The sequence below is a fragment of the Salmo salar genome, chromosome ssa18, assembly GCF_905237065.1.
Source record: "Salmo salar chromosome ssa18, Ssal_v3.1, whole genome shotgun sequence".
In the NCBI taxonomy this organism is placed as follows: domain Eukaryota; kingdom Metazoa; phylum Chordata; class Actinopteri; order Salmoniformes; family Salmonidae; genus Salmo; species Salmo salar.
The window spans coordinates 16,152,933-16,179,656 of record NC_059459.1 but is presented as its reverse complement, the minus strand read 5'-3'; the positions used below and the strand labels follow the sequence as shown (position 1 = coordinate 16,179,656).

At 41.7% G+C, this 26,724-nt stretch overlaps 2 protein-coding genes across 3 annotated transcripts; one reads left to right on the top strand and one right to left on the bottom strand.

The window, feature by feature from the left end:
• The first annotated feature begins 582 nt into the window (after positions 1-582).
• Positions 583-21,794, top strand: si:dkey-191g9.7 (GRIN2-like protein). Its single transcript, XM_014154536.2, has 3 exons — positions 583-887; positions 12,345-12,932; positions 17,893-21,794. Exon 3 carries the CDS (start codon positions 17,902-17,904, stop codon positions 19,381-19,383), a length of 1,482 nt encoding a protein of 493 aa, XP_014010011.1. The 5' UTR covers positions 583-887; positions 12,345-12,932; positions 17,893-17,901; the 3' UTR covers positions 19,384-21,794.
• Positions 21,795-23,500: 1,706 nt separating this feature from the next.
• LOC106576960 (dual specificity protein phosphatase 13) lies at positions 23,501-26,170 on the bottom strand. Of its 2 annotated transcripts, none has more exons than XM_014154533.2 (3): positions 25,953-26,170; positions 25,240-25,457; positions 23,501-24,118 (listed from the first exon to the last, which is right to left on the bottom strand). In XM_014154533.2, exons 1-3 carry the CDS (start codon positions 26,072-26,074, stop codon positions 23,907-23,909), a joined length of 552 nt encoding a protein of 183 aa, XP_014010008.1. In that variant the 5' UTR covers positions 26,075-26,170; the 3' UTR covers positions 23,501-23,906. The 2 variants fall into 2 exon arrangements, with proteins under 2 accessions (XP_014010008.1, XP_014010009.1); XM_014154534.2 differs by having other exon boundaries at positions 25,240-25,449; positions 25,953-26,111.
• Positions 26,171-26,724: the final 554 nt, after the last annotated feature.

Sequence of the window (26,724 nt, the reverse complement as noted above, 5' to 3'; positions counted from 1 at the left end):
GTGGTTAGTCAGCTGGCCCAAATTAGGCTACATGAAAAGTGCAATACTGTTAATTTAACCTTGTGTTAGTACAGATTTTCAGTGAATGTATGTAAATCCTTTATGTAAAACAGAGTGATCAAATTCAGAACCTACATCTGTATACTGTCTGTCTATTGTAGCTCCATGGCTTTAATCTCAATTTTGATTGGTGCTGTTGATCCTCGCCCTTTGACCTCAGTTGATTACAGGCCATGGCATCTTATAGGTGATGATCCAACTTCTACTGTCAATCTGAAGGGTGTAGATAAAGTGTGTCAAAGCAACCCGCAATAAAAACACATTCAATATCTATGGTTTATGAGGAGTCACACTGTAGAATCTGCATACTGCAACTTGCAATGTAATATAATTTGCCAGTTTTTGATCTGAATTCCTTTATTTCAGCTCATAATGTCATCCTAGGTTTCAAAATGAAACAGTGCCATCAGACGAGAATCATGCATGCTATGCAGATTCCTTCTATCAGGCAGTGTGAACTTTGAAGCCAGAATAGGAAAAACAAATGGGCTTAGGAATGCATTCTAGGTCAAGGTGAGTCTGTGTGTGAAACTGAATATGCAGATATACTGTAGAGTAGACGTGTCTCAGGGTTGTGTGCGTAGGCGTGTTTGCAGGGCCAGAAAACAAGGAACTGAGCTCTAAAAAGCACCTGTGAATGAACAACAGTGCACTTTGGAACTGCTGATACGCTCTACATTGAATCCACAGTTTTCGCAGGATCAGGTGTGAGCCCCACAGTCAGAGTGGGGTGTTGTGGCTAATGCAGAGGTCGCTAAAACAACAAGAGAACGAAGAAACCAGAGAGGAGCACTGGAACACCACAGATCTGACACTGTAATATGAAGGTAATACTATACATGAAATGGGACAGGACAAGTTACAATTTGTCCAATTACCACATACCTGCATGGCTTTGTATGTTCTTCAGTTGGTGAAAGGTGGTTATACTGTATAAGATAGTTATCGGTTTGAATCCAGATAAGAATTTCAAAAAGTGTCCAACAGGTCAAATGTTTTGCTGTGTTGTATGTGTGTTGTATGTGTGTTGTATATCCCATTACCATATGGTCCTGTTCCTTTATGTGCACGTAATTATGTCCTATTTCAGCATTTCCCAAACATGGGGTTGTGATAGAAACTCTGAAATAAACCCTTTTAAAAATGTGCTTGGTTCACAGAACCGGGGTTACCTCAGTAACCTCTGGCAGCCGCTAGATGTGGTTGTAATAAACAGAGTGGTTTCTGTTTTCTTCCTACAAATGTGACTCTATCTTTTGAATGGTTTAAGCTACAAAATATTATGACCCCATCACTGAAAGATAAGACTTTCAGGGGGCAGTATTTTCATGTCTGGATGAAAAGCGTGCCCAGAGTAAACTGCCTGCTACTCAGGCCCAGAAGCTAGGATATGCATATTATTAGTAGATTTGGATAGAAAACACTCTGAAGTTTCTAAAACTGTTTGAATGATGTCTGTGAGTATAACAGAACTCATATGGCAGGCGAAAACCTGAGAAAAATCCAACCAGGAAGTGGGAAATCTGAGGTTTGTAGTTTTTCAAGTGATTGCCTATCAGTGTCTGTGGGGTCATATTGCACTTCCTAAGGCTTCCACTAGATGTCAACAGTCTTTAGAACATTGTTTCAGGCTTCTACTGTGAATGGGGAGAGAATAAGAGCTATTTGAACCAGGTGTCTGGCAAAATGTCATGAGCTCAGTCACGTGCGCAGCCGTGAGAGCGAGCTGAGTTCCTTTTCATTTCTAAAGACAAAGGAATTGTCCGGTTGGAATATTATTGAAGATTTATGATAAAAACATCCTAAAGATTGATTCTATACATCGTTTGACATGTTTCTACGAACTGTAATAGAACTTTTTTGACTTTTCATCTGAACTTAGTGCTCGCGCATTTTGCATTTGGAATAATGAACTGAACACGCGAACAAAAAGGAGGTATTTGGACATAAATATGGACTTTATCGAAACAAAACAAACATTTATTGTGGAACTGGGATTCCTGGGACTGCATTCCGATGAAGATCATCAAAGGTAAGTGAATATTTATAATGCTATTTCTGACTTTTGTTGACTCCACAACATGGCGGGTATCTGTATGGCTTGTTTTTGTGACTGAGCACTGTACTCAGATTATTGCAAGGTGTGCTTTCGCCGTAAAGCTTTTTTGAAATCTGACACAGCGGTTGCATTAACGAGAAGTTTATCTTTAATTCTATGCATAACACTTGTATATTTTATCAACGTTTATGATGAGTATTTCTGTAAATTGATGTGCTCATTCACCGGAAGTTTTGGAGGCAAAACATTTCTGAACATTGCATGCCAATGTAAAATGGGGTTTTTGGATATAAATATGAACTTTATCGAGCAAAACATACATGTATTGTGTAACATTGAGTCCTCGGAGTGTCATCTGAAGAAGATCGTCAAAGGTTAGTGATTAATTTTAGCTTTATTTCTGGTTTCTGTGACGCCTCTCCTTGCTTGGAAAATGGCTGTGTGGTTTTTCTTGTCTAGATGCTGTCCTAACATAATCTAATGGTATGCTTTTGCCGTAAAGCCTTTTTGAAATCGGACACTGTGGTTGGATTAACGAGAAGTTTAACTTTAAAATGGTGTTTAAGGAACACGCATGTTTCCCTCTACAATGCCCACAAGCTGCGCAGGACTCATTAAAACAGAGTGGACAAGACCAGGCACTAAAACAGACTGTGGGGAAAATAACATCATCAACGAGGATGTTCTTTTCTACATAGAAGATCTTACAGAATTATTGCCTGATGATCTTCTGAATTTCCCAATACCTTTCTGATGCATTTCAGTCACTTCAAATCCTACTTCTTTCAGATTGAAACACTGTAAAAAGTCAGACTGATTTGTAATAGACTTATAGATAAAAAAAAAAGTAAACATTGGCCGCATTTTTGACATGGTGTGTACATTTTTTTTGTGTAATATCAAAATTGGTTCGCAGGCCAAAAAAGTTCAGGAACCCCTTTAGTTTAGTTTTAGTTTATTAATTCGACCATTTTAAAAAACAAGCACACATAAAACTTGAAAAAGCCATACATGCACATGAATAAAATCATAGAGAATTACACACAATAAAGTCTGGGACTTATTTCCATTGTGGTCCTCTTGAGACAAGATGGCTAGACAAGATCGAACACAGTATGGCAGTGAAATAATAAAACAAAAACAGAGAAGAAGAACATCTATCTCATCATTCCAGTTACATCATAGGGGTTATTCATATAGGCACAGAAGACATCAAACATATTTTATATGTCTATTTTTAAAGCTGCCCAGAGAGAACGTTGTTTTTATGTGCAGAGGCAACTCATTCCATTCTGAGGCTCCAGTATACAAGAAAGTACCTTTCCAAGCATTACTCCTGAACCTGTATAAGCACACATCAGCAACACCTGCTCTGGTGATGTGATTGTGTGCATCCCTAACACGAGGAAAGTAATCACTTAGATATCTTGGCGCAGGACCGTAAATATTCCTGTTAACCAAACCTAGTCTAATCTGGGACACCCTAGCCTCAACAGGCAGCCAGTTTTGTTCCTGAAAGCAGCTCCTGCCTATGTGAGTAAGTGGACTCACCTTCAATACTTCCCTGATCAGCATATTCTGGGCTATCTGAAGCTTCCCCTTCATAAGTTTAGATAAGCCCCCAAACCAAGAAGTACTAGCATAGTCAAAATGACATTGAATGAGGGCAGTAGCTAGCACTTCATGAGTACTTATCAAGCAGCTTGGACTTTCTAGCCAAAAACTTAGTCCTGGCATTAACCTTCCCTAGCACTTTATTGGCCACGCTCACACCTCCCAAGCTTTCATCAAGGATACATCCCAAGTAGCTAACAGAGGTTTTAGTAGTCAGCACCTCACACCCTAACTCCACTCTGATTTCAGACAACCTACACAATTTAGGTCTGGATCCAAAAATAATTGCTTCAGTTTTCCCAAAGTGCTGAGATAGCTTATTATCTCCAAGCCATTTGCTAATGTTAGTAAGCTCTGTGTTAAGTATGCTCTCCAACATAGTTTTACTTTTGTGAGACACCAGAAGTGTAGAGTCATCCTCATAAAGAAAAAGACCGCAAGAACAAGCATCTTTCATATCGTTAATATACAATAAAAACAGCAGAGGCCCAAGCACGCTCCCCTGCGGAACGCCACAACTCATTGGTTTTGCCTGAGACAGTGAACCATTAACCTCTACTACTTGCTCCCTTCCTGATAAATAGGACTTTACCCAGCCTAGAGTGATACTGCTTAACCCCAGTGCCTCCAGTTTGGAGATTAGGAGACAGTGGTTAACTGTATCAAAGGCCTTCTGTAGGTCAAGCAGTACCATTCCACACAGATTTCCCTCATCAATCCCTTTCCTGATGAAGTCAGTCAAGTAAAGTAGACATGAATCAGTGGAGTATGTTTTTCTAAAACCTGACTGAAAATCATACATTAGACCCTGTTTGTTAACATATTCATACATTTGCTCATGTACAATTCTCTCCAGGATCTTTGATGTTACACAGGAGGATAGATACAGGCCTATAATTCCCAGGGTCAGACTTTATCCCCTTCTTATACAGAGGTATAACTTTAGCTTGTTTCATGTCCCTGGGAAAGGTGCCTGTTCAAGAGAGAGATTAACGATATGCGTAATACGAGGGCCAATTTGCTCTGCAGAATCTATAAGAAACCTTGCAGGAACATTATCCAGGCCTGTGGCTTTGGATCATTTAACCTCTCTAGGTTAGGGGGCAGTATTTGCACGGCCGGATAAAAAACGTACCCGATTTAATCTGGTTATTACTACTGCCCAGAAACTAGAATATGCATATAATTATTGGCTTTGGATAGAAAACACCCTAAAGTTTCTAAAATGTTTGAATGGTGTCTGTGAGTATAACAGAACTCATATGGCAGGCAAAAACCTGAGAAGATTCCTTACAGGAAGTGGCCTGTCTGACCATTTCTTGGGCTTCTACACTCTCTTTATTGAAAACTGAGGATCTCTGCTGTAACGTGACACTTCCTACGGCTCCCATAGGCTCTCAGAAGGCGGCAAAATGCTGAATGATGTCTTTGCAGGTCCTGGCTGAAAAACAGTAGCGCATTTGGATAATGGTCGATCAGAGAACAATGAGACTGAGGCGCGTGCACGATGCGACACCATGTTTTTATTTTTTCATCTTTGAACTAAAACAGGGTTTCCCGGTCGGAATATTATAACTTTTTTACGAGAAAAATCACATAAAAATTGATTTTAAACAGCGGTTGACATGCTTCGAAGTACGGTAATGGAATATTTAGAATTTTTTTGTCACGAAACGCGTCGGGCGCGTCACCCTTCGTCACCCTTCGGATAGTGTCTTGAACGCACGAACAAAACAGAGGATATTTGAACATAACTATGGATTATTTTGAACCAAACCAACATTTGTTATTGAAGTAGAAGTCCTGGGAGTGCATTCTGATGAAGAACAGCAAAGGTAATCACATTTTTCTAATAGTAAATCGGAGTTTGGTGAGGGCCAAACTTGGTGGGTGTCTAAATAGCTAGCCCGTGATGGCTGGGCTATCTACTCAGAATATTGCAAAATGTGCTTTTGCCGAAAAGCTATTTTAAAATCGGACATAGCGATTGCATAAAGGAGTTCTGTATCTATAATTCTTAAAATAATTGTTATGTTTTTTGTGAACGTTTATCGTGAGTAATTTAGTAAATTCACCGGAAGTTTGCGGTGGGTATGCTAGTTCTGAACGTCACATGCTAATGTAAAAAGCTGGTTTTTGATATAAATATGAACTTGATTGAACAAAACATGCATGTATTGTATAACATAATGTCCTAGGATTGTCATCTGATGAAGATCATCAAAGGTTAGTGCTGCATTTAGCTGTGGTTTGGGTTTATGTGACATTATATGCTAGCTTGAAAAATGGGTGTCTGATTATTTCTGGCAGGGTACTCTGCTGACATAATCTAATGTTTTGCTTTCATGTAAAGCCTTTTTGAAATCGGACAGTGTGGTTAGATTAACGAGAGTCTTGTCTTTAAAATGGTGTAAAATAGTCATATGTTTGAGAAATTGAAGTAATAGCATTTCTAAGGTATTTGAATAACGCGCCATGGGATTCCACTGGCTGTTGAGTAGGTGGGACGATTCGTCCCACATACCCTATTAAGCTCTGCCAGCATACTGACTATTTTGGCTGTTGCTACCTTTGCAGAAGAAAACTCTACATAATACTTCTTGACTTGGTTGCTTCCATACAAACCAGAACTGGTGGGCAGCTTGCTAACCAGCTTGCTGGCAACAGAAGTAAAAAAAATAGTTGAATTCATTGGCAACTTCTGCTTTATCATATATCATCTCCCCTTTGATGTTCAGTCCAATACTGTTTAGTTTGTTTTTGGTAGTACTACTACAGCCTTGTTCCTTAAATGATTTCCAAAGCTTTTTTAGGGTCATTTTTGTTCTCAGTTATTTTCTCAGCAAAGTAACCCCTCTTAGCTTCATCCATCCTGCTCTGTACTTCATTTCTGTGACGTTAATATAGGACAAAATCATGCTGCTCTTGAGAGTTCTTACATTTTTTAAAGGCCTTATTCCTTGTTTGGATAGATTCTAGAATCTCATGATTAAACCAAGGGCTAGATCTCTGCTTTACCCTGACCCGTCTAATGGGAGCCATCACATTCACCACATCAAGGAATCTACATTTAAAGACTTCCCAGGCACTGTCTACTCCTACACTATCTAGCACAGGTGACCAGTCAATTTTACCTACTTCCTCCTCTGATTCTAACGGTTTTGTGACACTTAAATATATCTTTAAAAATCCTCCTTGTGCAAAATGTAATAAAATGATCACTGATTCCATATACTATTACTCCACTCTGCGAGTCCACTCCCTCTCCACTCCCTGTCATACAGTATATGCAATATGTATACAGCACAAGAGCTCAAATGCAGCATATGTGGCACTTTCATTTTGTTCGCTGTCGTGAACACAAACATGGATATTAAAGTGCAGGTCCGCAGATTAAACTGTCCCCAAGGGGAGAACAGCTTTACTGAATATGCAAAATGTTGTAAAGTGAAACTTGACCAAGGAGAATTACCTATTGTGACGGATAATGTTTAGGGCACATATATGTGTAGTTTTCTCTTTCCAAGAGAAAAAGTTTAGCCTACAGTTGATGCTTGAATAGTGCTATAAAGTTTCTAGTCTTACTCAATCAATCAATCAAATGTATTTATAAAGCCCTTTTTACATCAGCCAATGTCACAAAGTGCTGTACAGAAACCCAGCCTAAAACCCCAAACAGCAAGCAATGCAGATGTAGAAGCACGGTGGCTAGGAAACACTCCCTAGAAAGGCCAGAACCTAGGAAGAAACCTAGAGAGGAACCAGGCTATGAGGGGTGGCCAGTCCTCTTCTGGCTGTGCCGGGTGGAGATTATAACAGAACATAGCCGCGATGTTCAAATGTGCATAGATGACCAGCAGGGTCAGATAATAATAATCACAGTGGTTGTAGAGGGTGCAACACTACAGCACTACCTGGTAGAGTTTCTCACACCACAGATGTTTTACTGCTGATGCACCTCTTATGTGTTTGCTTCAGGCCAATGGAACTCCAAGGAGATGGTGTATATCTTTTTTAGTTATTTTCTTAACTTTTTTACCTTTATTTAACTAGGCAAGTCAGTTAAGAACAACTTCTTATTTCCAATGACGGCCTAGAAACAGTGGGTTAACTGCCTTGTTCAGGGGCGGAACGACAGATTTGTACCTTGTCAGCTCAGGGATTCAATCGCTCTAACCACTACTCTGACGGTCGTTGTTGGGAACGAGGCATACTCAAACAAAGCATTATTTGGATATCAGTGCCTGCTCCAATGTTTGTTTATACACAGACATTGTTGATAAAAGGTGTTTTTGTCATTTTTTTTATTTTCACGGATAGTTTGCATAAAGAATTGGAGAGTTGTTTGTGTGTGCAGGGATTAAGAGGGGATCTATTCATTGAGCCGACTGTGTCAGCCATTCATATTCTTTTCAGACAGTTTTTTTCTTAGTGCTCTTCTCTGCCGGTAATTATATCTGAATGCATGCAGCTCAGGCTTTCTTGTCTCTAACAATGCCGGGAAGATAACACAACCATGTTAGGGCATTGCTGTTGCTGAGATACCTTGTCCTAGCAGGGTTGTATGATAGTGTATCTAATTTCATTTCAGTCTGAAATTCAACAGACAATTTGTCAATCTGTCTCATTACCCCTTCTGTCTGATTCTATTCAGGTCCTGAAACTGTTACTATAATTGTAACAAGAGTTCTGACATCATTCTTAGCAGTGTAGGTTGTCGGTCAGCAGGGTAACACACTATGGGTCTGCCTCAACCCTCCATCCCTCGCTTACTGTCACTCTTTGAACAGAACCGTTAATCCCCACCTATATGTCCCTGGTACAGCCCCCCTCCAGATGTTCAGTCTGTCTTAATGAGACTGGTGCTCCTAATAATAACTCTTCCTCCCTCCCCTCCCCCCAAGGCCCGCTACAACAATCACAACCACTGAGATACAGACACACAAGCAAAGCCCATCCAATCAAACGCAACCCTTTTCCACACCTCGATAAGACTTGTTAACAATGCTAGTCCAGGCAATGTGTGAAAATGATGTTAGCTTTTTCATAAAAGCATGAAACTTAGTACACGTGTATAGTTTTGGGTCCTAGATATTTTCAGAAAGGGAGCCATCACAAAAATGCCTCTTGGCAGCCAATTTTATTTCTGCCATAGCTGGTTAATGTCATAGGCGTCGTAAGGAGTGGACTAAAATGCAGCGGGTAAAGTGCTCATCTTCTAATTTATTAAAGGAAAAAACACTTAAACAAAAACAAACGACAAAAACAGTCCAGTAAGGTGCACAGACTATACCGGAAACAACCACCCACAAACACAAGTGAAAACAAACACACTTAAATATGGCCTCCAATTAGAGACAACGACAACCAGCTGCCTCTAATTGGAGGTCATTGAAAAACACAACATAGAATTAGAAAACTAGAATTTAACATAGAACACACCCCCTGCCACGCCCTGACCAAACTACAATGACAATTAACCCCTTTTACTGGTCAGGACGTGACAGTCAATCCATTTTCCTTCATATGATTACAATGGGAAAAAGAATATGGATGACTGCCAGTACATCATCATAAACAGTTTCAATTATTATATAATGGTCAACGTGGTTGAGCCATGGCAAAGAAATCAAATTAAATCGCTGTTTCTGAAAACGTACAAAATAGATTTTTTATTTTTTTTATACATAATGCTGGAAACTGAAGCTCCGTTTGGGGGTAATGCCATCAACCATTTTTTTGTCAACCATTTTTGATTCTGTATCACCAAAAATGTATGGAGTCAGCCATTGACACCAAGCTAAGGCAGGAGCAAGCAGGATTCTGAACGGGACAAGGATGTATGGTCCCCCCACTTCCCCATTCTCACTTCATAGACTTCAAGGCTTTTGCTAGTATACATGGTGAAACTCTCTAGGAGATCTTGAGATCCGATTCAATATACTAATATACTAATCGATTCAATACTAATCAAGGTATACTATTCAAGCTTGTTATAATCATAGGGACACTTTTTGACCACTTTGCATGCAGTGTCATTATGGGCAAGTCTGCGCGGTTCAATCATCTCTCAGATCCTCTTCCTTATTACTATTGACTGGATCATGACCAAAACCACATCATACAAACCCAGAGATATTCAGTGGACCCTGTTCTCCCAGCTGGAAGATCTCTAAACTTAGCCAAAAACCTCACATTGTGCATATGCCCAACTCATCCCATCTGGAGATCTGATAAATGCAGCCTCAAAACAAATACCCCCTATATAACAGCAATGTCAAATCAGTTCTATTTTATGCTTTGTCCGCGTATGTAGACAACTCTCAGGCTAGGGTATTGTACACTCTGATCTACTATGACCCTGTTGGTCATCCATGAACTTATTATAATTCGTCTTGCCTAAATGAACAACTGTCTGGTGATCAGATGTACTCTGCTGTACTTTCTTGCCTAAATTGACAGCTTCTCACAGCTCACACTCCAACCTTTTACTGTGTACATCTTTTCTTTATTTACCACATAGCTGCTGCTTGCTCTTTGGGGTCTAAGCCGGGTTGTTGTAAAACACTCTGTGAAAATCATTGTTGTGAAAAACGCTATGTAAATAACATTTGTATTCATTGATTTTGATGTGACGCGAAATGAGCTTGATTGATGTTATATTGACTGCTAGTGCCATCATAAAGGAGAATTGTGAAGTGTTCAAAAATGAAAATGTTCTGAAATATAAGTTGAGGAGTGGTGAGTGGCATTTGGGACCAGCAATCAGTTGAGGTACATACCTGCCCATGAAATGACCCTATGAGCTCCCTGGGTGCAGACCAATCAAATGCCCTTCCTGTGTTCTGTAAATGTAAGCAGCGTCACACAGTATCCACTTTCATAACCAGGGGCAAGAAGACAGCAGCTGTATGGCTTTCTATGCCACATACATGATATTCTATTGTGTAACGTTGTCAGAAACTGCAGTTTTATTGGATTTTCTTCCATGGCTTACCATGGTGGTCCACTAGTATATAATCATCTGAACAATTTATGATGTTGTACATGGCAACATTGTAATCCGTGACCATCAAAACATAGGTGTACACATCACCTTTTCTGTGTTATCATGTTTGGTTCAGCAAATACAAAGTAAAATACATTGTACGGTTATGGCAGAATAGAAAATAGTCCGCAACGACCACCAGGAGGCATTTTTCCGATGGCTCCCTTTCTGAAAATGTTCATGCTTTTATGAAAAAAATTAGGCACATATCACCTGGACTATAAACAACAATATTTGTTATCTATCTCAGCAGCATGCACTAGCTAATTAGGATCACAGCTAATTAGGAAGATCAAAGGTCACTTTTGTTCCCTCTGTTAGATAAATATAATTATTTAATTTGACCCTCCATGTACAATTACAATATCCCAAACAAGGACATTTGATATGTCTGACAGGCTTTGTCATGACTGCGTTATGTTTGATCACACATTTTCTGTCTTCCAATCAAACACCCTCTCTGTCTGTATTTTTCACCAGTTATCGTGGTGAGGATAGGTCCTTTACTGAAGGTCCCCATCCCCTGATCTTTACCCTCCTCTCGCACAGCCAATGGACTCACACTGTTGCATTTGAATGTTGTCCAGGAGTGTCTGACTCTCATGTTATCAAAGCAGGATATAGTATGTTGGTTGCCCCTGGATACTAATCTACAGTCAGTTTTGCATTCCCAATTGTTAAGGTTATGATTTGGGAAAGGTAAGCTGATCCTAGATCTGTGCTGAAGGGAAACCTTCTGAATTACAATAAATACTGTTTTATAATGTCATAGCTATCTAATCCATTCTACCACATAGTACTACAATACTCCCATACTCCCATTACTTTTCATCTTAATATGCCATCTCAAGCAAATTACATTCATGCTTTTCATTCGTTGTCATGCAAAGACGGACATACAGTACCATGGCATGTGACATCCATGCAGAAGAAGTAGACTTAAAATCACATTGTTCTCTTGTAACTTGACAACTATGAGCACTGTCAATTCCAGGTGGACATGTTTTCACTGTCTGTCGCCACCCAGCAACTTAGAAAATGAACATTCATCCGGGTCCCATTGAGTATTGCAGTTTCCATAGCAACAGGGACAGAGTGATGGAGAGCGGTCGAGAGTGATGGGGAGTGTGTCAGGGAGTAGGTGAGGTAGGAGTTGAAATAATTTGTCTGTGTGTGTGTGTGTGTGTGTGTGTGTGTGTGTGTGTGTGTGTGTGTGTGTGTGTGTGTGTGTGTGTGTGTGTGTGTGTGTGTGTGTGTGTGTGTGTGTGTGTGTATGTGGGGAGCAAGAGAGAGAGGAGGATGAGAGAGAAAGAGGAGGATAAGAGAGAGAGAGAGAGAGAGAGAGAGAGAGAGAGAGAGAGAGAGAGAGAGAGAGAGAGAGAGAGAGGAGGATGAGAGAGGGAGCGAGAGAGGAGGAAGAGAGAGAGAGGGGGGATGAGAGAGAGAGAGGAGGATGCAAGAGAGACAGAATGTCTGTGTGAGGGGGCGTTTTTTTCGCCATCAAACCTATTTTTGCCAGAGCATTCATTCATGCAATTTCCTCTCTCTCTCTTCCTCTTCCAGGTGGATGGAGTGGCAATGAAGCTGTCTGCCTGACTGAGCATCTCCTCATTATCATTCCCCCTCCCCTCTCTTCATCCAATTCCCTAGTCCTATCTGCCATCCCCCTCTCCACCACACACAGAGCCAAACAACTACCACCACCGATCTCTAACACCGTCGCACACACATATAGAGACACACACACACACAAACACACACACACACTACCCCTCTCTCCTGGGATACGATTTGAAGATTCGCAAGTGCAGCCTCTCATTTGTAATCAGATGAAAGAGAGGATTATCTCAAGGTTTGCCCCATCTTGTTCCCGGCCAGGATAGAGGGACGGAGGAGGAAGAGGAGGAAGAGACTGTGGAGGAGGGAGGGAGGGCTCTGTGGATGGTGCGTGGCGAGAGGAGGTCACCTGTTGAGAACCACTTTCCTTTCCTTTCAAACAACCTGGACAAACAGGGGTTTATCCTGGGATCCTGGGGGATAACTGGACTCTGACACAAAGAGAGAGAGAGAGAGAGAGAGAGAGAGAGAGAGAGAGAGAGAGTAAATAAAGAAGAGGAACATAAGGCACGGATCTTAGATTTTTTCTAAAAGGTAAGCAGGGGTTACAACAGAGACCTTTCAGGATGAAAAAAGTGAAATCTCTGCATTCCAGAGGTGTAGAAATGTTGTTGTTGTGTGTGTGTGTGTGTGTGTGTGTGTGTGTGTGTGTGTGTGTACATGGTTGGAAGTGGGGGATGGGGGGGGATTTTACTTGCAGGTTATTTTGGGGAAAAAATGAATGCAGGCCTTGAGTGAGTGAGTCAGTCACCATCTGGCCCTGGTCTCATACACACTTCAGATACTTGGGGCATTATTATTGTTTAGGTGTGTCTATAGCATAGTAGTAGGAATATCCAGTTGTTGCATTGCGTGAGGTACATTCTGAAATATTTGAAGCATTTATGTAAAAAGAAAAAAGGCAACTAATGCATTTACCTGACTTCTCACACCTCTATTTTCAGACTACCACTCATCAGGTGTTTTGTTCTGGTGTCAGTGGGAAAAGTGTTGGCATTCCTTTCTTTATTACTGACTGGCCGCATGTTCCTAAACCTTTAGGCCATATCATCTGCCTGCTTTGTCTATTTTCAGAAGTGACCTAACCTCTGCTTTTAACCAGCTTAGATGTAACCAATTTATAGGAGACAGATGACTTGTTGTGCCTCTGTGCTTAGTTGACTACCCCTATCCAAATAAAGTGTGACTATCTGTTCATAAGCAACTGCTTGCTAAGGTTAAGGTTAAGGTAAGGGTTAAGGTTAGGGTAAGGTCTAGGGTTTAGTAGATAGTTGAAATGTTACTGATCGTCTGTAGATGGTCTGTAGAGCATCTACAGATGGACTATCCAAAAAGTGTTATCCTGTGCTCTGTACTTCAGATCAGCTCGCCCACTGACACCAGGCCCTACAGTGATTCCATTGCACAATGTTAAATGACTTAGACAAACACATAATGTTGTAATTGACTGTGAAAACATTCAGCCTTGAGCTCTCAAAACAGATTAATTCAAGAAATACATTGAACAACGCACAGAGACCATCATGCATGTCATGCATGTTATCCCAAAAAGACTGTTCATGTTGTTGCAACTGGTTTCTTATTCAATCTGTAAAGCCCACAGAGCCCCTACACGTTACTAATGAGGAGGTGTACCATGGGACTGGGGTGGAATGGAGAGCTACCATGGGGCGTTAGGCTCCCAGGGTAGAGCAGGCTCATTGGTGATGCTTTTAAAGCTAAACTGACCCTAGAGGCCTCTTATGTGAAGTAGAATAACAAGACACTAAATGTGAATGAAATGCACAATTTTAAAAAGCCCCTAGAAGGGTATATAGAAAGGTCCAATTCAAATTCTATTCTTAATGTGTACCAGTCTGGTTTTAGACCAGGACATAGCACCTTTTCAGCAGCTATGCTTGTCTTAAATGAAGTGTTAAATTGCATAGATCATAGGAATCACTGTGCTGCCTTATTTAAAGACCTATCCAAGGCCTTTGATACTGTTGACCATCCCCTACTCATTCAAAGGTTGTCTGAAATGGGACTCGGCCAGATGTCTCGCAAGTGGTTTGGGAGCAGTCAGAAAAGGACATGGTGTGCTTTCTGATGGTGTCAAGTCAATATCACTAAAGGTGTCCTGGAGGGGATGATTGTGACCGGTCCTCTTTACTATTTATATCAATAATATTAATCTGCCAAAACCTGTAACATTGATCTGTATGCAGATGACACCGTTATGTATGCTGTTGATCCTACTGCTGACCAGGCTATGTTGGAGCTGCAATCGGATTTTGTTGCCTTGCAGAAAGCCCTTGCTGATTTCAAATGTGTACATTAACGTGGGAAAAACGAAATGTACGTTGTTTTCTAATTCTCGCAGAAATATTTCAGATGGTTCTCTCAGCGAGCAGATTCCCGCCTATAAATATCTAGGCTTTTGGATTGACAATGTGAGGTTTTAAAAAATGGATGAGCTAATTACGAAGTAGGCTTCGTTTATTGAAGAGCACATAAAGAACATGTACCGTACATACACAGCGTATCTTTGCTGTCTTACACAGGAGCGTAATTACATTTACATGTTAAGGGTACATTTTGGCTGCATAGAACAAATATTTCAAGAGTCTAAATAAGAATACAATTTGGATAAAGCCACAGAAAAACAGAAACAAACCAAAAAAAACAGAAATTGTAAGGGTCGATGCTGGTAGAGACAAGAAGCAGGTATAGGGAGTGAACAATTAACGGTGACGGACATAGGACAGCGTCAGGACAAAAACACATAACGACATTAATGCAGACACAGGGAACAAACAGGGAAGCAGACAGTTATAGATGGGGCAATCAACAAAGGGAAGTAGTCCAAATGAGTCCAATGAGCGCTGCTGCGCATAATGATTGTGACAGTTGTGCATAATGAAGGGCAGCCTGGCGCCCTCGAGCGCCAGAGAGGGAGAGCGGGTGCAGGCGTGACAGAAATGACAGATTTAAGACCAGTACAATATGTCAGGAACTCTGACCAGACACCTGGTCATACCTATGTTGTCTATGTTGCAAGATTGATATAATTCTCTTCATATCAGCAAGTTTAATAAAGTAGGCTTCTTTTATATAAATAAATTCTATCTCTCCCTGAACAGCAGGAAGCAGGTTGTACAGGCAACCTTCCTGCCAGCTCTTGATTACGGTGACAGCATTTATCAGAATGCAGCAACCACAACTCTAAAACGCCTGGATGCTCTACCATAGTGCGCTTCGCTTTATCACAGGTAACAGGTTAAATACTCATCACTGCATCATTTATCAGAAGGTCGGCTGGACCCCTCTAAATTCCTGTAGATCACTTCATTTCTTCAGTTTTGTTTACAAAGCTATGCTGCAGAAGTTTCCAACTCACTTCTCTGTTAAAGTGGAAAAATATGAGGCACCAAACCCATTCACAAGGTTGATTAACTTGAGGTCCCTTGTTTTAACACCCCCCATGTTTGGAATCATTTACAATCCTCATTACATCTTGAATCCCTGGTGCCAATTGGGCAGTTTAGAACACTGATGAGGAATGAATTCACTCAGGGTTGAGTGTGTTTTGGTTGAAATCATTTCTTTGTGAAATGTAGTGTGTCTGTAACTGCTGTATCTTGTAGTGGATTTTTTTGCTGTTTTATTGAATTAGCATGATGATTTGTGAATTGTTTGTTCTTAGGGCACCATTGAGAATGAGACCCTGGTCTCAATTGGGCTCCCCTGAATGAATACAAGAAAAAAAATACATACAAAAATAAATACATGTTAATAGATTGAGCAAAACATCCTTTTAATCATCATTCCTGTGTTGGGAAGCTTGTTGTTGGTTAAGTGAAACCTGTTTCCTGTATACAGTATAAGGGTATTTGACTTAAAGGTTATGTGACCGAGGTTTAGCACTGTAGCCGACATCGTATCATCACGCCATGTCACAAGTTCACACATCCAGTACCAAAGCTTTAGAGAGGCTACATTGGAGACATCACTTAATGTTCTCAAAGAAGACACAGACAATCCCGTGTTTCTCCTGTAATCTTATGGAACATTGAGGGGCTGATCCAGACCTAATCTGACGGGCTAATCTCTGCCACTGTTAGTGAGGGATACCTGACCAGTCTGCTCATGGTGTAACAGATGTGATTGTACTTCGTAACTCTTTATTTCTTTATTTTTATTTAACCTTTATTGAACTAGGCAAGTCAGTTAAGAATAAATTCATATTTACAATGACGGCCTACCAGAAGGCAAAAGGTATCCTGCAGGGACAGGGGCTGGGATTAAAGAACATTTAAATAATAACAATATAGGACAAAACACACATCACGAGAAGAGAGACACCACAACACTACATAAAGAGAGACCTAAGACAACATAGCATGGCAGCAACACATGACAACAGCATGGTAGCAACACAACATGACAACAACATGGTAGCAACACAACATGGCAGCAGCACAACATGGTAGCAGCACAAAACATGGTGCAAACATTACTGGGCACAGACAACAGCACAAAGGGCAAGAAGGTAGAGACAACAATACACCATGCGAAGCAGCCACAAGTGTCAGTAAGAGAGTTTTTGAATGAAGAGATGGTGATAAAATGGTCCAGTTTGAGGGTTAGTTGCAGCTCGTTCCAGTCGCTAGCTACAGCGAACTGAAAAGAGGAGCGACCCAGGGATGTGTGCTTTGGGGACCTTTAACAGAATGTGACTGGCAGAACGGGTGTTGTATGTGGAGGATGAGGGCTGCAGTAGGTATCTCAGCTAGGGGGGAGTGAGGCCTAAGAGCGTTTTATAAATAAGCATCAACTAGTGGGTCTTGCGATGGGTATACAGAGATGAGCAAAAAATATATATAATTTGGTATTTGTTTCATTAGTCCATTGTTGATACAGTCCCAAAATGTTTTGCATGTCAGCAAACAAGTTTTCAAGATAAATAACTTTCAAAATACAGACATATAGCCAGTAAGATGCATTTAGCATCCTATTTTGCATCATCGCAAACGTCAATATATTGATATGCAAGCAGTAGGTCCTGTTCTGAAATAATGCATTCCATTTTCATATTTACAATGTGTACGAATTTACAAAACGCATTATACAGGCTGTATTTCTGTATTTTGAAGACTATATATCTTACAAACTTGACTGCTGACATGCTAAACATTTTGGGACTATGTCAACATGAACTAATGAAACAAATACCAAAAGATAGTTTTGGTGTGGAGTTTTCCTATAACGTGTCAAAACACTTGGGCTAGACTTGACTTCAATTATTTAAAAAACATTGAAATTCTAGCTGTCAAGTCTGTTGTTACAGTACACTAGCTCCAAGCAGGATGATGAGTCGTCTCATAATGAATCAATTAGCATAGTACCAGATCACTGGTTTCATCAGGGAGTCCTCATGCATAGACTATGTACAGTAAGCTCCCATTGACATAAATAAGAGCTTATGTCCCTGTCTGTTTCCATTGTGTTCCAGGGCTTTCCCATGGCAGAGAGTGGGCATCCCGTGTCAGCACTATACCCACCAGGGGGCAGTGTTTCCCCTGATTCTGCCCTCTGCACCGACCCCCTCCTACCTCTCTCTAAGAGCTCCACAGATGGGCTGACAGGTCCTCTGAGGCAGGAGGAACTCAGGAAGGGCTCCAGTGAGCATACGGCTCCTTGCTCCCAAAGAGACAGAGAAACAGGCAGACAGGGGCCTTCTCAGGCCGTCCAGCACAACATCCAACCGCACACATCTGACCGAGTGGACCCCAGGAATGCTGTCCGCCCTCACACAGCCCATCACCACGAGGAGGGCGTCACCAATCATGGTCACCAAGCCTTATCAGCCTTCGGAGAGAGCCAGGCGCCCCACCCCTTATCATCATCACAGAGAGACCTGGGAGGACTGGATCTGTCCAGGCTGCCTGTCCAGAGGAGTTACTCAGATACCCTCCACATGCTCAGGGAGGTCCCTGCCCCCCCACCTCACAGTGAAACCAACTGCCCTTCGTGCCCAGGGAGAGACAACCTTTCCCAGGATGCCTCTCGTAAGGCTCTCTCCACCTTAGCCTGCAAGCAGCCCGTCCAGCTCCAGCACGGCAATACAACCACAACCAACCCCACTGCCTGCAGATGGGGAAACGGCGGGGGAGGCAGACCCACACAGCAGCCTCAGGCCGGGTGTGTCAGGGTTGGTGCCCCTAGCCCCTCTAACACAGCTGCTAAGGTCGGCGGTGAGGCCCAACGCCTACAATCATGTGAGGAGGCCATCTGCTACTGCACTTTCGTCCACCCCCACGGGACGTTGAAGGACACGTTTGCGGCATACTGCCACCCCCCTACCCTCCTCTCCCTCCCTCGCCTCATGTCCTCCGTCAGCGAGACAGCGCTGGATGCCAAGCGCCTGCTGCAATGCTGCAACCTCAATTGCAACCTCAACTGCTCCTGGGCCAACACTCTACACCCTAGTGGAGCCCTGCAGCAGGACATTCAGGAATATAGCTGTATGAGCAGCAACAATAGAGCCACCAGGGACACAGGGACCATGATGTCCCCCAGGGAGCTCAGGGACGTGGGGGTGCAGACAGGCCAGGTCCACGAGACGTGTCCGGCCCACGTGTTCCCCCAGGTCTGCCTGGTGGAGGAGAACGGGAATGAGAACGGGAACAAGAACGAGAACAGGAATGAGACGGACACGTCCCAGAAACCCCCGGTGAAGGAGGTGAAGTGGGATGCGGAAGGGATGACATGGGAGGTGTACGGGGCTTCTGTGGATCCTGAGGAGCTGGGCCTGGCCATCCAAAAGCACCTGGAGCTGCAGATCAAGGAGACTGCTGGCCGCACTGCCAAGCTGTCCCGCCAGGATACAGCTACATCCAGGAAGAGCAGCGGTGGTGCCGGTGGCTGGAGGAAGATGAGCGGAGTGTTGGGCTATATCAGGACCCCAGCCTGCTGCGCACGCTCCAGCACCGCCGTGGACTGAGAGGGGAAACCTGAACACCACGTTTCATGGTCAAGATGGCTGTTGCTTTATTACACATCAAATGTGACTCCAGTACACCAGAGATAGTGTGACCACTCTGGATTAAGAGAATCTGTGTGGCTGTCAGAATCATGGCATGTGTACAAGAACCTACCATCATACTGCTGAAAGAGGTGAATGGAAAGACAGTGAAAGGTTCCATTTGGATGGATTTTATTGGTAACGGTACCTACCATCATCACCGTAGATGCCAAGTGATAGAACAGAGTGCTGCCATAACAGTCATACAAAGTGATATAATGGTTTCTTACTCATTTAAGAATGAGTTATTTACTGGGGGGAATAACTTGATCTGAACAAGGGGTTTCTGTAAACGAACATGCTAAAAGGTATAAACACAGTGTAGGAAAAGAAAGCTCCAATACACCAGACTTCGAACCACTACGGCTAGAAATATGTGTCTATCTTCCTCTCATTTCTGATTCTATTATTTAGTCAAATTCTGTGTGAATGTTTGAAACATGTTGTGGTAAACTGTGGGGTGTTGGGTTGAGCGTGCAGCGATTGACACAGAGACAGGGAGGCTTTAGTCCGAAAAACCACTTTACTTATGACAGAAAATAAATATATCCCAAAAAATAACTTAGGTTTGCTCGGTCTTCCGTCTCTCTCTTCTCTGGTGTCCGTCTCTCTCCCTTCTCTCCCGCGGTGTGCCATCACGGCTGGTTGGCACTTTCCTCTATTTACCTCCACTTAGCTGTCCGTGTCGGGGTGCCCAGCTCCCGTATTCCCAGCAGAGGGAGCCAACGTCGCCTCACGTACCTCCCCTCTATTACCATCCCCTGGGGTAGACCTGGGATACCACACTGTATATGATTTAGCACATGGTAGAGACCACAGAAATGTATACCTTTTCACAAACACCTCTACCGCTCCGTATTCACATAGAATATCTAGAAAAGTTTACACAATGCTGAATTGACAGTACGTCATCAGACTAGCATAGAGCAAGACTTAAACTGACCTCAGATGATTCATGCAACACTGTGATGCAGAGGAGAATACCGGGACATACAGAAAGGGTTAACAGACTGGAGAATGTTTATCAAGAACGTAAACATCTCATCACATCATACAATACATTAATGCACATAACAATAGGTGAAATGGCCTGTTTGTGAATACATTTTTCATTCCATTTTTCAACTTCTCTTATATAAACAGTTGTTGCGTTTGACCCTTTAATGCCATGTAGACAAACTCATTCCATGGAGGGCTGGCTGCTGGTTGTTGGTTTTCCCTGTCAATTAAGACCTAGACAACAAAGTTCCTTCTAATCAGTGGCCTTAATTAAACAATAAAGTACAAGAGAGGAGCAAAAACCTGAGAGATACTCAGCCCTCCGCGGAATGAGTTTGACACGTGCTTTCATGTATATGTTCTGCGTGGTGATTGTCTTGTGGACTTGTGGACAAATAATTATTTTAGTCATATATCTAACCAGAGGGTTAAAGGTTAACTACTAACAAGTAAACAGTCATGTTGTTTATCAAATAACAATCACTGAAAAGACCCACACCTCTACTCTGAGTCTGAATTCTATCACTACTGTAACAGTATCTTGTCAATTTACTGTGCCATAGCAATGTACTGTATTGGTATTGTAAAATGGATGAGTTACAACTAGCCGGAAAGTTTGATAAACCTGTCAAGTATGTAATTTACAACATATTGCATTTGCGAAGAGATTTTGACCAATCACAACAAACACAACAGGTGTTAGAACCTGATTTAAAGTAGCTTTTTACTGTTGCTACAATGCAGGAAGAACTGTTTAATCATGATACCAGTTGTATAATGTTGAAGAAAGTTATTATTGTGTATTAAATAATGACCAAGATCGGCATTAAAGGGCTCTTTTGTTTTTTTTACAGTATCATTTGATTACAATTCATTTATCCTGCTTTAGTAATAATCACAAAGTTGCCATTTCAGGTCACAGCACAGGTTGTTCAGTATTGTTGGGTTTGTATTGGAGGCCGTGAGCCTAGAAGGCAGGTTAAATAGAAGTCCTTATCAGTAGAATATTACTGCTGTTATCAAGTCTTTAAAACACAACCACCTGTATTGATGGTCATCTGTACTGATGGTTATGTCCAATGTAAGTCGATTTGTAACTTGGCAAACCCAGTAATACCACAAATGAAGGTTCAATATACAGTATGTCTCAGATAATGTGTTCTAGGCTACTGTTGATATCAGCAATAAAGTATCTTAGATTAAGTTTGTGGTGGTTACATCTAGGAAACTGTTTCCCCTCTGTATTTCTGAGCCTAAACTAACCTCTGGTGACACTACTGTCAGAGTGTAACACTAACGCAGTCACTACAAATAAAAATGTTTTTTTCTCATCGTTTACCTTTCTGTAAAGTTATCAGAATCAATGTCACTGGAGTGGCAAAATTCACAAAATGAGAAATATTTTTATACTACGGAAGGGTCAATCTGCAACTGAGAGCTTGGTAAATGTAACCATTGACCATGCATGATATCAAAATGATAGTTTGAACCATGTTTTGAGGCTATACAGTGTTCATTTACAATCAAGGGAGTAAAACAAGCTTCTATTTTGGGTTCTGATGGCGCACAACAGTTGAACTAAGCTCAGGAGGCATTTATACGTTATTTTCCTTAAGAATCAATGGTTTTACATCAGTATAAATAAATAAAATGAAATACTTACCAATCGAAGATTGCCCCTTTAAATGAAACTGCATGGTGTGTGTGTGTGTGTGTGTGTGTGTGTGTGTGTGTGTGTGTGTGTGTGTGTGTGTGTGTGTGTGTGTGTGTGTGTGTGTGTGTGTGTGTGTGTGTGTGTGCACGTGTGTGTGTCCTCTGCTCCTGAGGAGGAGGTCCAGCTGTATGAGTTGGTACAGGAAGCCAGAGTTTGGTCTGATGAAACTGTTCTATAGCACAGTGGACAAACACCTTGACTCCAGGACATACATAGTATTATACCTTAATAACCATTTTGTTTCAGAGCGGTGTATGTGTGTGTTTGTGACTGCACTCAGCGTCTTGCGTCATGGTGGTATAAATGAAATCTGCAGTGGGGGTTGAAGTGAGGATGAAGGTTAAACTCTGTATCATCTGGAGCCTCGACAACACCATAGTACTCCACCGGCAGGTTGCTATAGTAACCTGAGCCAGTGATGATCCGGTGACAGCCGTTCGTACTGTTTACGATGTGTGTGATACCCAGAGATGACAACAGGGCTTTATCACGAGCCACATACTGTTCTATAAACTATAATTCTACACACACACACACGCACACACACACACACACACACACACACACACACACACACACACACACACACACACACACACACACACACACACACACACACACACACACACACAACATACTCACTCCGATGTAGAGGTTGGGCCAGACTAGGTCCTACAGGCTGCCTATTGGTCCACAAGATCTGACACAGCTCTGACAGATGGAATGTGTTCTCTTGGTTGGCTGACAGACCACTGCAGGGGCAGAGACCAGTGTGTGTGTGTGTGTGTGTGTGTGTGTGTGTGTGTGTGTGTGTGTGTGTGTGTGTGTGTGTGTGTGTGTGTGTGTGTGTGTGTACCTACTGGTTGCCGGCTAGACTTGGTTGAGGTGGCCGGTGGGCCATCGGTTGGCTAGCAGGAACTCCAACAGCTCAGGCAGACGGACGCTCACATCACTGCTCCCTCAGAGGCATGCTGACACAGTCTGGAGAGGAGGTGTGGGTCACAGTGACAGCTAAACCAGAGCAGAGCAGAAAACAGTCTGGTCAGGTCAACAATTTCAAATAAAACGTCTTTCCCCTCTGATCCAAGTCAACTTACTTTTGACAGGCATAGTCCCTCCTCTCACTGTGTTTGTTCCTCTTCCCACACTCACACCTGCAGTTAGTTTCCATTTTTAACCCTCTGTAATTCTAAACCTCCTCACCAATGACCAATACATCCTCCAGAATTTGCTGGACAGCTGACACTATTCAAAATGTAGAGGAGTTACTGTTCATAATATAGTTGTAGTAGATGTCTGAAAGTAATACAACAGACAGCAAACTGGAACAAAAATTACCTTTAATTGTGTAATCTCATTATTAGTGTTTCAACTGAGAGATTCCCAGGAGGCAATGCTCAGCTGCACAACTCACAGCAGGTTCAACTATCACCACTGGTTAACACGGGGATGTTGAAAAGTTCAAATTCTTTAGATATTTTAGATTTTAAAAGGCGTTGAGCATCGACATTATCTCCATGGAATCCTGCTACCGCATTATATGGTTATTTACAGTATATACAACATGCTGTGCTTTAATACCAGTTTGTACCTACTGTAAAAGTCCTACAACTACATATTTTCAACCAGTATAAAGGATTGTGTGTGAGATGGATAGATAGATAAGAGGGGAGACGGATGAGGGGAGACGAGAGAGGGATGGGAGGAGAGAGGGATGAAAGAAGGACTGTCAGAGAAGAGGACATAGTCTCCTCTTGCGTGCGAGCTGTGTGTCGAGGGTGAGCAGTAGCGACTGGAAGTGTCTGTTGGGGTAGATGGCGCGTCGCTGGGTCACGTGTTTGAGCGCGGTGCGAAGCGGCAGATGACAGTGCATCATCAGGAACGCCAGCACCAGTGTGGCGGAACGACTTATACCCATGATGCAATGCACCAATACCTTCCCTGGAGAGGATGGAGAGAGTGTGGGAATAAAGAGAGAAGGAGAGAATGAAGGGAGAGGCAGAGTTTGATGAAGGAACTCAAATGTCCCTAGAGACAGTCTTAAATAAACTGTACAGAAGTAAACACATTCAGTACATAAACACAGTAAACACATACAGTAATGTAAACACACAGTACAAAAACACAGTAAACACATTCAGTACATAAACACAGTAAACACATTCAGTTATGTCAACACATTCAGTACTTAAACACAGTAAACACATTCAGTTATGTAAACACATTCAGTACATAAACACAGTAAACACATTCAGTACATAAACACAGTAAACACATTCAGTTATGTCAACACATTCAGTACTTAAACACAGTAAACACATTCAGTTATATAAACACATTCAGTACTTAAACACAGTAAACACATTCAGTTATATATACACATTCAGTACTTAAACACAGTAAACACATTCAGTACTTAAACACAGTAAACACATTCAGTTATATAAACTCATAAAGTACATAAACACAGTAAATACATTTAGTCATGTAAACACATACAATACCTAAACACAGTAAACACATACAGTAATGTAAACACACAGTACATAAACACAGTAAACACATTCAGTACTTAAACACAGTAAACACATTCAGTTATATAAACACATTCAGTACATAAACACAGTAAACACATTCAGTTATGTAAACACATTCAGTACATAAACACAATAAACACATTCAGTTATGTAAACACATTCAGTACTTAAACACAGTAAACACATACAGTAATGTAAACACACAGTACATAAACACAGTAAACACATTCAGTTATATAAACACATTCAGTACTTAAACACAGTAAACACATTCAGTACTTAAACACAGTAAACACATTCAGTTATATAAACTCATAAAGTACATAAACACAGTAAATACATTTAGTCATGTAAACACATACAATACCTAAACACAGTAAACACATTCAGTAATGTAAACACACAGTACATAAACACAGTAAACACATTCAGTAATGTAAACACATTCAGTCATAAACACAGTAAACACATACAGTAAACACAAACATATACATACAGTAAACACATGCATTAAAGTGCCCCTACCATCTTTAGTCTTCAGGGCCTTATGTATGAAGTCAGCTGCAGGTTTAAAGTACTGGCTGAGGTCAAAATGGGATGAGTCTTCTGTAGGGAAGCCACAGTACACACAGGTGTTTCCATAGTAATCCTGGTCACCGATGCTGCCCTGCTTAAAGTGAGCTGCGTTCAGGACGTGTGTGATACCAAGCTTCTTTAATGCACCCCTGTTCTGAGCTATGGCCCTAAGGGAAAGACAGAGGGTGAAATATATGGGGGGGAGAGAAATGTGAAATGTGAGATTGCATAACTGTTTGAACAGAAATAACCTAGAGAGAACAGATTAATCAGTGAACAGCCTGGAATAATATAGACAAGATTTAGGCAAAAAATGAATGCAGTAGTTTAAAAAAAGAGCAATATTCAGTAATTCCATGTTCAGTATGTGTTCAACAGAGTTCTGTAAGGTTTAGTAGTGTTCAGCAGAGTTCAATAGGGTAATAGAGTCCACTATAGGAACTTGAGATGCTGAATTCCAAATCAACCTCTAGCCTCTGACCCTTAGCCTCTACTTTTTAGCTCTTACTCATACCTCTATAGAACCGAAGGGATTGGATAGGGGGATCCAATATATTTAATCTATTATTATCTCTATTGCTGTATTTCTAAAACCCCTCCAACCCAGGGGCAGGGGTAAGGAAATTTAGAGAAAAAAACTAAAATAAGAAAAAAATACTTACACATTTCCGATGTAGAGATTAGGCCAGACCTCATCTATCGGTGTCAGTTCAAGCTTGCAGGACTCCAGGATTGACTCTAGTTCTTTAATAGCCACCAGGTCTTGCTGCTCTCCCTTTGACATTCTCCCTAGACAGTAGCACCACCTTGACTGACTCAACTACTGCAGCCCTCTGGCCGTGTGTGACCATCTCCAGCAGGCGAGGGTGTGTGTGTGTGTGTATGGGGGTGGGGGTAGGTGTGTGAGGGACATAAGCAGGTGGCTGCTGGTTGTCCACCGATTTAGCTCTGGGTTCAGCCTGTTCTTTCTTTCTCTCTGTTTCTTTCTCAGTCTGCCTCTCCCTCTCTATATATACAGTGCATTCGGAAAGTGCATTTACTCATCAATCTACACACAATACTCCATATTAACAAAGCAAAAACCATGTTCAGAAATGTTCTGAAATTTATTAACAATAAAAAATTTAAATATGAAATACATAAGTATTCAGACCCTTTACTCAGTACTTTGTTGACGCACCTTTGGCAGCGATTACATCCTCGAGTCTTCTTGGGTATGACGCTACAAGCTTGGCACACCTGTATTTGGGGAGTTTGTCCCATTCTTCTCTGCTGGTCCTCTCAAGCTCTGTCAGGTTGGATGGGGATAGCTTCTGCACAGCTATTTTCTGGTCTCTCCAGAGACGTTCGATCGGGTTCAAGTCCGGGCACTGGCTGGGCCACTCAAGGACATTCAGAGACTTGTCCCAAAGCCACTCCTGCGTTGTCTTGGCT